Source organism: Myotis nattereri (genome assembly GCF_964212035.1).
Source record: "Myotis nattereri genome assembly, chromosome: 2".
NCBI classification, from domain to species: Eukaryota; Metazoa; Chordata; class Mammalia; order Chiroptera; family Vespertilionidae; genus Myotis; species Myotis nattereri.
The window spans coordinates 167,377,104-167,392,222 of record NC_138076.1 but is presented as its reverse complement, the minus strand read 5'-3'; the positions used below and the strand labels follow the sequence as shown (position 1 = coordinate 167,392,222).

General features: G+C 57.7%; 1 protein-coding gene across 3 annotated transcripts; it reads left to right on the top strand.

The window, feature by feature from the left end:
* The first annotated feature begins 1,624 nt into the window (after positions 1 to 1,624).
* CACNB3 (calcium voltage-gated channel auxiliary subunit beta 3) lies at positions 1,625 to 14,860 on the top strand. Of its 3 annotated transcripts, none has more exons than XM_081084750.1 (13): positions 1,625 to 1,771; positions 9,221 to 9,343; positions 9,563 to 9,685; positions 10,171 to 10,286; positions 10,560 to 10,624; positions 10,837 to 10,856; positions 11,037 to 11,117; positions 11,300 to 11,358; positions 11,520 to 11,629; positions 11,892 to 12,043; positions 12,249 to 12,344; positions 12,461 to 12,610; positions 13,494 to 14,860. In XM_081084750.1, exons 1-13 carry the CDS (start codon positions 1,730 to 1,732, stop codon positions 13,806 to 13,808), a joined length of 1,452 nt encoding a protein of 483 aa, XP_080940876.1. In that variant the 5' UTR covers positions 1,625 to 1,729; the 3' UTR covers positions 13,809 to 14,860. The 3 variants fall into 3 exon arrangements, with proteins under 3 accessions (XP_080940876.1, XP_080940877.1, XP_080940875.1); XM_081084751.1 differs by lacking the exon at positions 1,625 to 1,771 and adding an exon at positions 4,024 to 4,146; XM_081084749.1 differs by lacking the exon at positions 1,625 to 1,771 and adding an exon at positions 4,889 to 5,149.
* Positions 14,861 to 15,119: the final 259 nt, after the last annotated feature.

Below are 15,119 nucleotides of genomic sequence, written 5' to 3'. Positions count from 1 at the left end.
GTCCAGCCTGAGGAGGAGCTGGGAGTGGAGAGAATTCTCTCCCGATTTAACTCCCTCTGGAGTGAGGGCAAGCGGAGGGTCAGTTAGTCAGAGAGGGAGAGAAGTCTCCCAAGATTCCCCGGGGATGGGAGGATTGAGGGGAGGGGTTCTGGGCACCCCAGGGTAAGGGAGTTAGAAAAGAAGCTCAAGGAGGACAGGGGAGCGCCCTCAACCGGGAAGAGTTCTAGTTGGTGCGGAGGGGGAGTTGGGGACCCCCGTCATTCAGCTTCAGGGTGTGTCTGTGTCTCCACAGCGGTCTGCTGCATCCTCCCAGTCCCCGAGCCGCCGTCTTTGGTGTGGAGAAGAGTCCAGCGGGGGTGTTGGGGGTGAGGAGGGACCAATGAGAGGCAGATCCGCTCCGAGGGTGCAGGGAGAGAGCTGGCTGGGGCTACACCCCTGCTCCCCCCTTCCCCCGCCAGAACTTGGGCTTGTCCTCTTTGACGTGCCCGCTGAAGGGGGCGGGAGGGGTACTGACCCGAGAATCGGTCCGAGACTCTGTACTCCTTGCTGCCCAGGCCCTGCGGGTCGCTGCTGGGCTCAGTGGAGTCGCCCCAGGAGACCAGGATGGAGGTAGGAGCGGTTTAGGGCTCCAGAGAGGCCAAGTATCTAAAAGGATACGTGGGGTGGGAATCCCATGCTAGGGATCTGGAGATGGGACCGCGGTCCCTGGAGAGAGGCGAGGGGGGGGGGGGGGTCGTCTTGGGCTTCGTAGGGGTCTGGCTCGGAGCTTCGCCCCTCTGCTCCGGCCAGGGCAGCGCCTCCTGCTGGCAGGGCCCGACCTCTGCCGGCCGACAGACTGGACCCCGGGGCGGGTACCGCCACCTGGAGGGCGTGCGGCCGCCGGGCGAGCGAGTCCAGGGGGCGCTGCAGCCGGTCAGGGAGGGCGCCTGGCCTCTGCCTTTCGCCTTCGCGGGCTGAGTCCCGACACGCCGGCCCGGAGAGAGCAGTGACCGAGACTCCCCCGGCGCCGGGCAAATCCCAGCGAGGCCGTCTCCAGTCGGATCCCGCAGAAGCCACAGGGTCTGGACCTGGGACAGGGAGGTGGACGGGCTTCCCCGGAACCCAGAGGGCGAGCCTTGACGCAGGGGCAGCGAGCAGCACACGAGCGTGCTCCTCCGATCCACCGGTCCTCTGCTGAGGGCGGTCGGAGCCGCGCTGGGACCGCGGCGCCCTCCTCCCCCGGACGCCGGGCGCGGGCGCACGCAGCTGGGGCCGCGGAAAGCAGAACCTTCCACTCGAAACTCCGGAGTCGGGCGGCCCTTGAGCTTCTCCAGCCCTTCTGCCTGTGGCGGCGGGAGCTCCAGTCCCCCTTCTGGGAGGGGTACAGGAAGAAAAGGGGGGGACGGGACGGAGGAGGGACTATGTGGATGGAAGGACAGTGGGAGGCACCCTGATAAACAGGGACCGTAAAGAGAAGGAAGAGACTGAAATGGAGAGAACAGGACTGAAAGGCGACGGGAGAGGGCGAGAGTGACTAGAGAAGGCAAGGCGAGAACGGGAGAAGGAAGGAGGGAGGGAGGAGAAAAGGGGGAGGGAACCCGGAGAGAGGGAAGGGAGCCGGCGGCGGGCGTAGGGCGTAGGGCGAGGCCAGGCGTGCAGGCGGGGAGCCCGCGTGCAGAGCCGCAGCCGGTCCAGCTCCCGCCTCGGAGCCCCTGGCCCGGGGGAGGGGGAGAGGCCGCTGGTCCGGTCTATGTCTTTTTCTGACTCCAGTGCAACCTTCCTGCTGAACGAGGTAAACGCGGGGCCCCTCCCCAGTGGGTGGGAGGGAAGCCCCACTCCAAGCCAAGAAGTGGGCTCCAATTAGGGGGAAACTGCAGTGATGGGGAGGGAGAGCAGAGATGAGGCTTAGAGTGGAAGAGGCAGTAAGAAAGAAGGGAGTGGCCGGAGCTGGCAGCTTCCAAGCACTTGAACAGGAATGAGAAGGGATGGCTGCCTGGGGAGGCAGAAGAGGGGCTAGAAAATAGGGGGAAAGGAGGGCTTCGTGCCCCTCCCTGGGTTTCCTGGGGACAGCTAGAATGCTAGGGGCTTTGGCTGGGTCCGGCTCTTAAAGACTGCTGAGGAGGATTTCCCCGAGGTCCTGGTGCCTGCCTCAGTTTCCCCATTCAATGCTCAGGGGTTGGGATCTGCCCAGCTTCCTGGTGTACTTACAGGAGAAGCTAGGTATCCTGGAGGCTCCCCGAGAACTCCAACTCCCAAACCTGGTTATTTGGCTTTCGCCCCCTATGTCTTGCTTCTATGCCTTGGGTGCCTGCCAGCTGCCAGTCTAGCAGCTCTTTCCTTAGAAAGAGGAGAGCAGGAAGAAGCCTCTCCAGAAATCCTTTTTTCCCCCCTCAACTCTCTCCCCTTACGTGCAATCATGGAAAAGAAAGGGCTTGGGGTGACATGGACAATGACAGGCACATGTCTTATCACAGGACAGGCATCGGAACTGGAATAAGCAGATGTGGGTGAGGTGAGAAATGGGGGGGGGGGGGCAACCTTGAGTAGCAACTAAAAGATAAGGGAGAGAGCGAGAGGCTCTGAATCTCCTCCTACAAGACCCAGGGGAGTGGCCCAGGTAAGGGGAACTTGAATCTATCTCCTGGGGGTGGTTGGCATGGCAACTCATGCTTCAGAAGCAGCCTTAGACACCACTGTCCCAGAAGGGGATGAAGACCGCAAGGTGTATGGGGAAGGAATGAGGTTGATGGCAGAACAACTGTTACCAGGACCCCCTGGTGGTAGGGAGAATCCCAAAAAGGGAGGTCTGGGGAACAGACTGGGGGTTGGGAGAGAAGGAGATGCCTCAGCAGCTATCTTCTTTATTAGAGTTATCTCCAGGAGCACCTTGAGAGTCATATTTTTTTCACACTTCATGCCTCCTTTCTTCCCTCTGGAAGAACAGAAAGGATTGAAAGGCAGAGAATGAAAGAGGAGGATATAGGAATACTGAAGAACTAGGAGAAGGCACAAAAGCGAGAAGACAGAGTGTCTGGGAACGTCCAATACAGAAGAATTCACTATATTAACCTCCAAATTGTACTGGACTAAAAAGGAACTGTGAAAGTGTACTCTCCCCACCCCCGGTCCCCCCCCCCCCGCCCCACCACCCCAGTAGTGATGGATCCCCCCAGCCATAGGGGATCCGACAACATTGTCAAATCCAGCAGGAGGAAGAGGCTGGGCAGGGCTGGACTGCACCACTCAGGGCTAGACAGGCTACAGGCAGAGTAAAGATGATCTTAAGATAAGGCCCCTTCTCCTTCTTGCCAAGGGAGCAAGAACGAGTCACATCAGTGGGAAGCCGGTTGGTTTGGGTGGCCTTTCTCTTCCGTGCACGGTGCTTTCTCCGGTAGGTTCCATCACACCCTGTCAGAGTTTTGGTTTTCTAATTCCCCTGTAGCCCTGGAAGGTAAAGGGACCAGCAGATTCTTGAGCCACCCTAGATGAGTGCTAGGGCTCACAGTGGGGTGAGAAACGGAATGGAGAAAGGCTGAGCTCAGGCCCTCCAGGTGTAAACCTCTGTCCATCTCACAGAGTGCTTTGGGTGAGTGGGGGTGGAGGGAAGGTAGGCAATCAAAATTCAAAGGAATGCTTTTGCTCAGGAGACGGAGGAAACTCAAATGGGTGGATCTTTGGGGAAGTTTGCTCAAAATAAAGGCTGCTGTTCGGTTTCTAACCTCAAATCTCAGTGCTCCTTTGAAGGATACAGTCTGGCGCAGAGTCCATGTGGCTCCAACCAGGACCAGCCACCCCACCCGCATAATTTTGGGAAGGAGGGAATCTGGCCTTAAGCTAATAATTCTGGGGAGACTTGCCCTTCCCCCCCACACACACCCCAGCGTGGCCAGGATCCCACCTTCTATCCCAGCCACAATTGCTATCTCCACCCTCTGGTTTCTTTCTCATCGATGTAGGCTCACCTAAAACAGCCCCTCCCTGCCCCAGTTCCCACGGATACTTTGGCAATGCCTGGCACAGTCCTTGGCAAGGAAGTGAGGAAGGGATCCCCCATCTTGGCCAGACTAGGATGAAATCTGCCTGCGCAACAGGTGTGGGGCTGCCAGACCCAAAACCTCCCCTAAGCGCGGGATGGGCGACACGGCCCTTTGTTGCCGGGTCCCAGAGGTGAGGGGTTCGAGCACCTGGGGGGGGGGGTGCTTTCATGGCATTGACCTGGAGCCGCCAAACCCATCCCTGCTCACTACCATTGCGGGGTTCGCTTTCGGCGTCTCTGGAACTGCCTGGGCACCTAAGCGCAGCCCGCTCACCTGAGGCCCCTCCCCCTCCTGCCGCCCGCCCCCGCCCCCGCCCCGCCTCTTCTGTCTCCCCATTTTCCCGTCTCCCCCTTCTCCCCTCTGTCTCTAATCCTCCCTTCCTCTCTCTCTCTCTCTCTCTCTCTCTCTCTCTCTCTCTCTCTCCCCCCCCCCCCCCTCTCCCTCTCCCTCTCTCCCGCCTCCCCGTAACCAGCTCTCGCCTTCTCGACTCAGGTCTGGCCTCCCCGCCCGCGCCCTCCCCTCCCCCGCTCCAGCCCTTTGTTTCCCGGCGGAGTATTTCCTGGGTTGCCGAGCGGCTCTGTCTCCGCATCTCTCCTCGCTCCGCCTCCTCCCAGCCTGGATCCGCCCGCCCGCAGTCTCTCCACCCCTTCCTCCCCGCTGCCCCTCGGGCCCGTAGGTGCCGGGGGACCCACCTCCTACCCGGCTCCGGTCGGCTCCCCTCTCCCGGCCGGGTTTCGGGCTCCCCCGGAGGCCGGCGCCCCCGCCGCCACCCCCGCCAGGTCCCGGGGAGGGGGGTCAGGTGGGCGGGCGCTATTGTTTTAGGAGCCGGCGCCCGATTCCACGGCGGCGCTTGGGGTGGCACCGGCAGGTTTGGGGGGTGGGGTGGGGGGAGCGGTGATCTGAGCTCTGAGCTCCGAGCAGCTGGTCTTCGCGGCTCGCTCCCTCCTTCGCGCTCCCTCGCTCGGCGCTGCCGGCCGCAGGGCTGCGGGGCTCAGAGGCATCTCTCGGGCGCGGCCCGCGGTCCTCGCCCCTGCCTCGGGGCTGCCCCCGCCCCCGGCGCCGCTCGCTCCCCCCACCCGGACTCCCCCATGTATGACGACTCCTACGTGCCCGGGTTTGAGGACTCGGAGGCGGTGAGTGCCCACGGCGAGGGTGGGGGCGGGGAAGTTGGGTGACACCTCCTCTCCCTTGGACCCTTCTCCCAGTTCAGTACTTTGAAAAGACGTCCCAGGAGCGGGCAGGGAATGTAGGGGGGCGCTCCAGAGAAGTGGGAAGATGGGTTTTCATGTCAGGGGCTCCCCAGTCCCAGGCCAAGAGACAGCGGCTGTGTGCCGGGCGGGGGTAGTGTGGGGGAAAGACTCGAGCAGGTGTTTCCAAAGCTCAGGAAGAAAGGTAGAGGGGAAAGGGATTTTAGACGTGGCACACGCAATGTCTGGAGCTCCCAAAGGAGGATGTGTGGGGTCTGACACAACCGCTGCGGGAGAAGTGGGTCTCTCGGTTCCCAGGGGGACAGTCCAGACCTGTGCCTCATGTAAAGGATACATTCAGGGAGCTTGGGAGAACACCAGAGGGTCAGGTACCAGCCTCTTCGGACAGGAAGATCACAAAACTTGAAGATCTCCATGACCCCTTCTCCTGTGCAGCCTGAGCTTCCTTATCTCCTCACCCTCCCTCCAGCCCAGCTTCTCTTCCAGGCTGGAAACTGGGCACCCAGCACATGGGTGGGCCGGCTGCCTGACCCCCTCCCGCCCATGCCTCCTGCCGAGGCGTCCTCAGAGCTGCGGGCATCCTGCGCTCCTGCTCAGCGTGGAGGTTGGAGGTGAAGCCAGAGGAGCTGAGGGCCTGGGGATGGAGAGGAAGCTCTTTGCTCAGAGAACCAGGCAACTGATAAATATTTAATTCTCCTCTTTGCTTTTATCTCCTGACCCACTGAGACAAATCAGCTCATTAGGCAGTGATTCCCGGAGCTCAGAAGGAAGAGTGCCTGAAAAGAGGGGGCAAGGACGGGGAGCAGTTAGCTTCGCGCAGTCCCTTCTCTCAAACATCACGCAAGGAGAGGACCACTAAATGGTGGGAAGGGGTCCCATAGGTGTGAAAGGTAGAGCACTCCAGGGTTGAAAGTGGAGTGTGGAGTGTTGGAGTCTTCTTTCATCACTTGCTGCCAAGCCCAGGATAGATGAGTGCTAGGGCTCACAGTGGGCAGCTATCAGTCCTTTTCTGGGGCTGGGCTCCTGCTGGGCCAAATTCCCCGCTGGGCCTCTAGGGCTAATTACATGGCAGCAAGAACAGATGATTTTCAAGGCTCTGGTGGACACCTATTTACGATGGTTGAAGAGACAGTTGGCATGGCCCAGGGGGCCAAGGTGAGCTTAAGAAGAAACCTCCCTGTAGGGCTGGAAGGCCCTAGAACAGCGGTTCTCAACTCGTGGGTCACGACCCCTTTGGTGGTCCACCGACCCTTTCACAGGGGTGGCCTAAGACCATCCTGCATATCAGATATTTACATTATGATTCATAACAGTGGCAACATTACAGTTATGAAGTAGCAACGAAAATAATTTTATGGTTGGGTCACAACATGAGGAACTGTATTTAAAGGGCCAGGAGGTTGAGAACCACTGCCCTAGAAGGTTCTTCCCATCCCTAGTGAGAAGGCAAGAGCTGCTGAAAGATAAAGACTGGCATGTGGATGGTGTTGGGAGCAGCCTGCTAACCCATCACTTGTCCCACCCCTCTCTGGTCCCTGGATCACCCTCCTCCACTTTCCTTTCTCTTGCCTGGCTCCTTGCTCTCTCTGGGGCCCCCTCTGAAGCAGTAGGAGGGAGATCAGGCTCTAAATAAATCCACCGGCTCATCTCCCTCCTCTCCTTCCCCCGTGCCAGGCAAGAGTGGAGCTGCAGCCTGCCCACACACTCACCAGGCAAGGGGGGCACCACTAGGGCACTGTGCCAACTCCTGGCAGCTCCGAAGTACTGAGCCTCTGGCTGTTTTGGCATAATGGGGTAAGGGAGGCAAGACCCCAGATAAGGCTTGGCAAAGGCATCCTGGCTTCCCTACGTGAGACCAGAGCATGAGAGAGAGGTGAGTTCTGAGGACTTGGGAATAAGGAGAGGGGGTTTCATTCTGAGCCCAATTCATTAAACATTTAGGGAGAGATCCTGTCATTCCCATCCTAGGGCAAGAGGTCAGGTCATCCAGATGGTCCAGGCAGGGATATCCTGATGATTAAATTAGGCTGAGAAACTAGAGAGCGGAGACTAAAGGTTAGACTTCTCTCAAGCACAGGTCTGGGCATCTAGGAGGCATCTGAAAGGTGCTTATCAAAGTGAGTGGTCATCCTGCCTTGCCTCCTGCCTCCCAGCCCGTTGGGCCCTATTCCCTGCACGCAGCCGTCTCCCACTGAGGTACATTCTGTATCTAAGACCCTGGAAGGAGGTCCCCCTCTCTACGGACCATGTAAAGGTTCTTCCTGGGGCTCAGCCCCTCTTTATCCAACTGCCAAGCCAGCCTTATTTTGTTCTCAAGAGAGATGGGACACAGCAGGCAGACTCTACTCCTCTGTAAAATGGGGGACTTTCCCCCACTGTGCTATCTGCATGTTGTCTACCACAACATTGACTTAGCTTAGGCCCTAGGGCCTGGGCTGACATCAAGCTGACCGGCCCTCTTGCCCCTGGAGGGGCTGGAGCAGAGGGCGTGGCGGACAGCAGTGTGTCTTCCCCACTGAGAGTCTGGCCTCTGCTGCCTTCTGTAGGGAGTCATGCACTGCGGGCTTGAAGGAATGTTCCTCAGTCCGAGAATATCCTAAACCCCCTTCCGCACTCACACACACACATTCCCACACGGACTCCTTACCTAGGCCCCTACCTTATCTCTGCCACCTGCACCTCAGAACTGATGGAAGTACCACTGCAGGTCTCTGATCATAAAGAGGGGAAACGGGGGCAGAAAACGAAAGATTCCCTTTCCCCTAAACTGAGGGTAAACCCAGACATCCTGACCTCTGTCCTCCTGTCCTAAGGCCCAGTTTCTCTTGCTCATTGGTGCATCTTCCTCACGGCCTTGAAGGTGAGCTCTGCAACCCTCCAAATGCATCCTCATTGCCCAAAGACTCTTACTGTGGATAAGACTCAGACTCTCCTGGCTCAGGTTACCAATGACCCCCTCCCTACATCCCCAGGGTCCTGCTCCTCCACTGGGTTGGCTGGCACCAACATGGCCTTCCTCCTGGCTGATCTCCCCTTGGGGGTGGAGCTGGGAGCTATAAGCCAGGTGGTGGGCGTGGCTCAGCCTCACAGGCTCATGGAGATAGCTTTGTGTTGCCTTTAGTCTGTGTCCTTTGTTGTTGTTGTTGATTTCAGAGAGGAAGGAAGAGAGAGATAGAAACATCGATGAGAGAGAATCATTGATCAGCTGCCTCCTGCACGCCCCACACTGGGGATTGAGCCCACAAACCCAGCATGTGCCCAGACCGTGACCTCCTGGTTCATAGGTCGATGCTAAACCCCTGAGCCACACCGGCCGGGCCAGGCTGTGTTTTGTTTGCTGCCCACACCTGGCCAGTTGCCCCAGCATGTGTGAGAGAAAAGTGGGGGTAGGGAGAGTAGAGAGGAAGAAACTCCCAGGAGTTGGCAGCTCTGTGTCCTCTTCACCCTGGAAGGATAGGGACTCGGGGAGATGAGATCTAAGGGGTGGACGGCTGTATCCTGACTCTCAGGAACAGTGCCTACCAACCAGCATCTCCGGACTGTTCCCAGCTGGCTGTTCATCTGCCAGTCATTTTAAAGCGGTAACGTCTAGGTGGCTTTGCAGGCTGATGTGAACAAGAGGGCTGGGTCGCCTGGATTCAGAATTATCTTCAATATATCATCTTCAAGACATCTTCCTTCCCTCTGCCTTGGAGGAGGACGTGGTGGAGGGGAGGAAAGGGAGGAAGGAGGGAAGTGAAGGCTCTATTCAAAGCTGCAGTATTAATAGGCTTCGGGGGAGGGGGCAGATCTTAGCACATATGGATTGGGTGGCATTCCTGCAGCCCCAGATATACTGGGGCCCTTTTCAGGGAAATTGGAGGGACTGTTGGGGCCCAGCCACCTCTGTGGACAGGGAGAGGCTGGGGTTTGTGGAGGCACTGCCATAGGGTCCCGAGGGTGCCCCTATATACTTTCCACTTGAGCCCAGGGATCACAGCCTCTCCCCCATGCCAGGGTTCAGCTGACTCCTATACCAGCCGCCCATCTCTGGACTCAGACGTCTCCCTGGAGGAGGACCGGGAGAGTGCCCGGCGGGAAGTGGAGAGTCAGGCCCAGCAGCAGCTGGAGAGAGCCAAGGTATCTGCTTGTGAGCTGGGGGCAGAACAGGCCAGGCTGGGTGGAAGCTTGTACTCGGTCCTACGTCCCTAGCGGTCAGTGGGCAGGATGTACGTGAGTGTGAAAGGTTGTGTGTATGTGATGGGTGGGACGGGGCCCCCACCCTCTGCTGATGGGGCAGTGGGACTGGAAGGGTGCTCCGAGGCTCCCCTCATTGGCACTGATGGCTAAATTCTCTAGCACAAACCGGTGGCATTTGCTGTGAGGACCAATGTCAGCTACTGTGGTGTACTGGACGAAGAGTGCCCAGTCCAGGGCTCTGGAGTCAACTTTGAGGCCAAAGATTTTCTGCACATTAAAGAGGTGACCACCCCCCGCCCCCCTATTAGAAGCCATTTAATTTCCCTCCTCTTGCCCCAGTTCCTATGCTCTTTGTTTAATCCTCAGTCTATAAACAAGTCCCCGAACTCCTCAGCTTTATCCTCAACACACACCCAGACACCCCTTATATCCAAAAACCCAGCAGTCCTCAGGGTCTCCCTACTTCTGAGATCAGCCTCAGTCTTGACATGTGTAAAGTCAGCAGTTAGATTAGCTGCCTCTTAGGCCCCCTGCAGGTGACAGCTATGATGCATCACACTAAAATCTTGGGGGGGCTCCAACCTGGCTGCCCTTCCCTCTGGCACCTTCTCCTGCCCCCCTCTCCCCCCCAACCCCTCACCCCTTATGCTGCCTTGGTCAGACCAGCTCTGTGAATACCTCCCTGGCTCTTCAAGCTGGAGAGCCAGAATTGAGGCCTGGTGTGCCTCCTCCCCTCACCTCCCCTTTCCGCTCCATCCCACGCCCAGAAGTACAGCAATGATTGGTGGATCGGCCGGCTAGTGAAAGAGGGCGGGGACATCGCCTTCATCCCCAGCCCCCAGCGCCTGGAGAGCATCCGGCTCAAGCAGGAGCAGAAGGCCAGGTGAGAGAGGGCTGTGACTCAATAAACATTTCCTGCCCCTCCCAACATGGGCACTTTACCCGGAGTCCACTTTACTACACGTGCACACATATCCCACCCCCTAAAATACACACTCCTTCCCACCTACACACATTTACACTGCACAGATATGCACGCATGCACACATGCATGCACATGTCACGCCTCCCTCACTAGCTAAGATACAAGGAAATGTATACAACTGTTAAATAATGTGGAACATAGGTGCTTACTGACCTTCCTTTCTCCTTTCAGGAGATCCGGAAACCCTTCCAGTCTGAGTGACATTGGCAATCGACGCTCCCCTCCTCCATCTCTAGGTAGCCTCCCCACAGCCCACCTATCCTGGGTAGGTGGGTCACCAGGACACGGGGCAGGGAGATTTTTCCCCAGGTGAACTGTGTGGGCGGGGTTGGGGAGGGGTCAGAAGAGCTGGCAGAAACCCAGTGTCTCCCCTGGGGAAGGGAATACATGCCCCCAGGGCCTTTTCCCCTTTCACCAACGTTAATCTTTTATTTCCTTTTCCAAAAAGCCAAGCAGAAGCAAAAACAGGTGAGTCAAGGAAGGGCCCTGGGCTTGGGGGCTCATGGCTCATGGCTGTAGGAACAGGCTTCTGGGCAGTCATTGTGAGGGAGGGAGGGAGCCCGGAACTTCTGAACAGGCCCCACACCAGTCAGGCATAGGGCAGGCCACCAGGCCATGGCTTTGCTTGACCTCACGTCAATTCTGCAGGCAGAACATGTTCCCCCATATGATGTGGTGCCCTCCATGCGGCCTGTGGTGCTGGTGGGACCCTCTCTGAAAGGTTATGAGGTGAGAGGAAGTCCTTGACCCCAAAGATCACCTCTGCCAAGCCTGCCCTGGGAAGGCCCCAGGGACAAGGGGAGGGCCCGTGTGTGGAGGGGATGGGCTCCAGGGCCATGCCTGCTGACGCTGCCCTTCTCCAAGAAGGCCCTCAGCCAGTTCCATTCCGTTCCCCTCACCTCTCCCACCAGGTCACAGACATGATGCAGAAAGCTCTCTTTGACTTCCTCAAACATAGGTTTGATGGCAGGTAAGCTGCTCTGGCCTGAGAACCAGGGAAATCATTGCCTCCTAACATATGTCTATAGCAAGGTCTTTTCTAAAGGGAAGGTTAGGAATTAGGAGGTCCTGTGTGAGGGGCCTAGAGCTTGAAACTTAGAAGTGAGCTGTGATTCTCCACTGCCACCCCAGGATCTCCATCACCCGAGTCACAGCTGACCTCTCGCTGGCAAAGCGCTCTGTGCTCAACAATCCTGGCAAGAGGACCATCATTGAGCGTTCCTCCGCCCGCTCCAGCATCGGTGAGACGTCCCAGCTCCTGCTTCTCTGCTCATGCGGGCCTTCCTGGGAACTTTCCTCCTACCTTTTTCTTTCCCAACTCTTCCTCTGCCTGCCCCAAGATTGGCAAGAACACACCCCAGTCTCCTCGGTCCCCTATTCTTCTGCCTGCCCAGGCCTTGATGAAGGCCCTCTCCCTCCATCATTGGGGAGGCCCCCTAGCCCCACTGGAGGAAGTGGGGGGAGCCGCCGGTGAACACTGTGGCTCACTTGCTCCCTCTATAGCCGAAGTACAGAGTGAGATTGAGCGCATTTTTGAGCTGGCCAAATCCCTGCAGCTGGTAGTGTTGGATGCTGACACCATCAACCACCCAGCACAGCTGGCCAAGACCTCACTGGCCCCCATCATCGTGTTTGTCAAAGTATCCTCACCGAAGGTAAGTCAGCAGCAGAGGTGGGGGAGGCCCCCAGGGCTGCCCTCCTAGACTGCATCACAGCTTAGCTTGGCCCCTGCCCCAGGGCTCCTGAGTTCCATTTTCCTGTTGCCAAATCACAAGTGGGGGACATGCCCAGTTCCTTCTAGGCCCAGCTCTGCCCAGGGCTCCCAGAGACTCCGGGCCTCACTCTGCCCTTTCCCCTCAGGTACTCCAGCGGCTCATCCGCTCCCGAGGGAAGTCACAGATGAAGCACCTGACTGTGCAGATGATGGCATATGATAAGCTGGTTCAGTGCCCACCAGTGAGTGCTTGGGGCAGCTCCTCCTGTGCCCACTCTTGCTTTTCTAGGGCTGGGGCAGTGATGGAGATGGGGCGGGGACTGCTGCTTAGAGGAAGCCAACATTCCCCTTTCCCTAGGAGTCATTTGATGTGATTTTGGATGAGAACCAGCTGGAGGATGCCTGTGAGCACTTGGCTGAGTACCTGGAGGTTTACTGGCGGGCCACCCACCACCCAGCCCCCAGCCCTGGACTTCTGGGTCCTCCCGGTGCCATCCCTGGACTTCAGGTAATCATTTCCAGTTGGCAGTGATGCTTAGGCTACGCCAGCCAAAGCAATGCCCTTCCCTGCCCAGAGGCTTGTCCTTGGCCTCCGGTTTGAGCTGGGCAGGTGGACAAAGGAACTTCCTGGTGAGAGGAATTCATCAATACGATGGGTAATCAGAGGTTACTTTTCTAAGGCTCAAAAAAACATACTCTCAAACTTTTCTATGTTTTTTAATCCTCACTGGAGGATATTTTTCCATTGATTTTTAGAGAGAGTGTAAGGGAGGGGGAGGGGGGGGAGACAGAAACATCCATGTGAGACAGACACATCGATTGGTTGCCTCCCGCACCAGGGCCAGGGATCGAGCCTGCAACCAAGCTACATGCCCTTGACTGGAATCGAACCTGGGACCCTTCAGTCCATGGGCCGGCACCCTATCCACTGAGCCAAACTGGTGAGGGCTCTCTGGTCTTTTTTTTTTTTTTAATTTTTTTATATGTATTTTATTGATTTTTTATAGAGAGGAAGGGAGAGAGATAGTTAGAAACATCGATGAGAGAGAAACATCGATGAGAGAGAAACATCAATCAGCTGCCTCCTGCACATCTCCTACTGGGGATGTGCCCGCAACCCAGGTACATGCCCTTGACCGGAATCGAACCTGGGACCTTTCAGTCCATGGGCCAACGCTCTATCCACTGAGCCAAACCGGTTTCGGCTCTGGTCTGTCTTGAAGGCAGAGTCTGAATTCTGCTGGAGCCAAAAGCTCCAGTTTTCCATATCTGAAGAGGAAGAATGAGCCAGTATGCTTCCCTCCCTTGCACTAGTTCCTCTACCCAGGAACGGAGGGTTGAGGGGGGCGAGGTCTGTACTGCCTCACTTAGAGCTGGTGTGTTACCCACAGAACCAGCAGCTGCTGGCAGAGCGTGGCGAAGAACACTCACCCCTTGAGCGGGACAGCTTGATGCCCTCAGATGAGGCCAGCGAGAGCTCCCGCCAAGCCTGGACAGGATCCTCGCAGCGTAGCTCCCGCCACCTGGAGGAGGACTATGCAGACGCCTACCAGGACCTGTACCAGCCTCACCGCCAACACACCTCTGGGCTGCCTAGTGCTAATGGGCATGACCCCCAAGACCGACTCCTTGTCCAGGACTCGGAGAACAATCACAATGAGCGGAACTGGCAACGCAACCGGCCCTGGCCCAAGGATAGCTACTGACTGCCTCCTGCTGTCCTACCCTGGCAGGCACAGGCACAGCTGGCTGGGGCACCCACTCCAGGCAGGTTAGCATTAGACTGGCACTAGGCTGAGCCCCTCACAACCCCCTGCCCAGCTCCAGGGCTGCTGCCTGTGATCCTAAGGTTCTGGGAAAAGCAGGGTCCCCCTTACCTCCTGGGCAGTGACCCCCCTAGGCTCCCATTCCAGGTACTAGCTGTGTGTGCTGCAACCCTGGCACCTTCCTCTCTTCCTGCACAAGAAGCTGCCCCACTGGGCAGTGCCCTCAGGCCAGGATCCCCTTAGCAGGGACCTTCCCACCAGACTCAGGGAAGGGATGCCCCCTCAAAGTGACAAGAGGCTGGGGTGTGGGCAACATGACATGAGGAAGAAACAAGGCTCCTGAGCAGACACAAGTCCTAACAGAGGATTCAGGCTTTGTGCTTTGGGGTCTGAGGACCTCCACTCACCTCACTGCCACTCGAGAAAAGAGACAATCAAAGCCCAAAGGGTGGCACTCCCATCCATCAGCTGGGGAGGCATCTACCTACAAGGCTGGAGTAGCAGGCTGGCTGGGCTGGGGCCAAAGGCCTTACAGCTGAGGGTCTGGAATGGAAGGGCTCTCCTCACCCTGCCAGGAATCTTCCTAACATCTGACGGGACCAGGGACAGGAGCATAGTCAAGCCAAATGGTGGTCGGGAGCTGACCCGAGTTGAGGCTTTGGGAAGGGAGGGCATGTGTAGCAGAGACCATATGGAACAGCTTTGGGGGCCTCCATGCCCCCCTCATCCTTTTGCTCTTGCATCCTGTCATTTCTGTTCTTGGCCCTCGTGCCTCCTGGGGCACATGGGCCCCAAACTTTATTCCCTCATTCATAGCTGCTGCTTGTTATGTTCCGGTTAGGTGGGGAGAGACAGGACACAGTGGACTGCCCTCAGAGGCCCCGTCTACCCAGCTACCCTTGCCTTATGGCTCTAGTGTGTGACCTACAGAGCATGCTCCACATGACCCTGACCCACCTCACTGTCATCACTAATAAACACCATGCACAGTCCTTTGGACTCCTGTTCTGTCTGCGGGCTCAGGTGGCCGGTTCCTCATTGTGTGGCCCAAGTCTAGAGAAGGCAAAGAAATGTCCTGGCCGCCTTTCTCTCACAGAGGACCCACTGAGTGGGAAGGGGAAAAGGAGAGCTGGGAAGAAACTGTATTCCCAGCCCCCTCCCCCCCAACTATGCCCTCAGGCCCAGGTGCTGGAGGGAAACATTCAGCAGCACAGAAAGGACTTGTTTTGGGAGGTGGGGAGGAGGCCTGCT

Bases quoted from the DNA above. Each gene is read 5' to 3' on its own strand.
- CACNB3 (XM_081084749.1), top strand. From the start codon at position 5,105: ATGTATGACGACTCCTACGTGCCCGGGTTTGAGGACTCGGAGGCG. The intron at 10,287-10,559 runs GTGAGAGAGGGC...TTCTCCTTTCAG, and splicing joins AAGCAGGAGCAGAAGGCCAG to GAGATCCGGAAACCCTTCCA. The intron at 11,359-11,519 runs GTAAGCTGCTCT...CTGCCACCCCAG, and splicing joins AAACATAGGTTTGATGGCAG to GATCTCCATCACCCGAGTCA.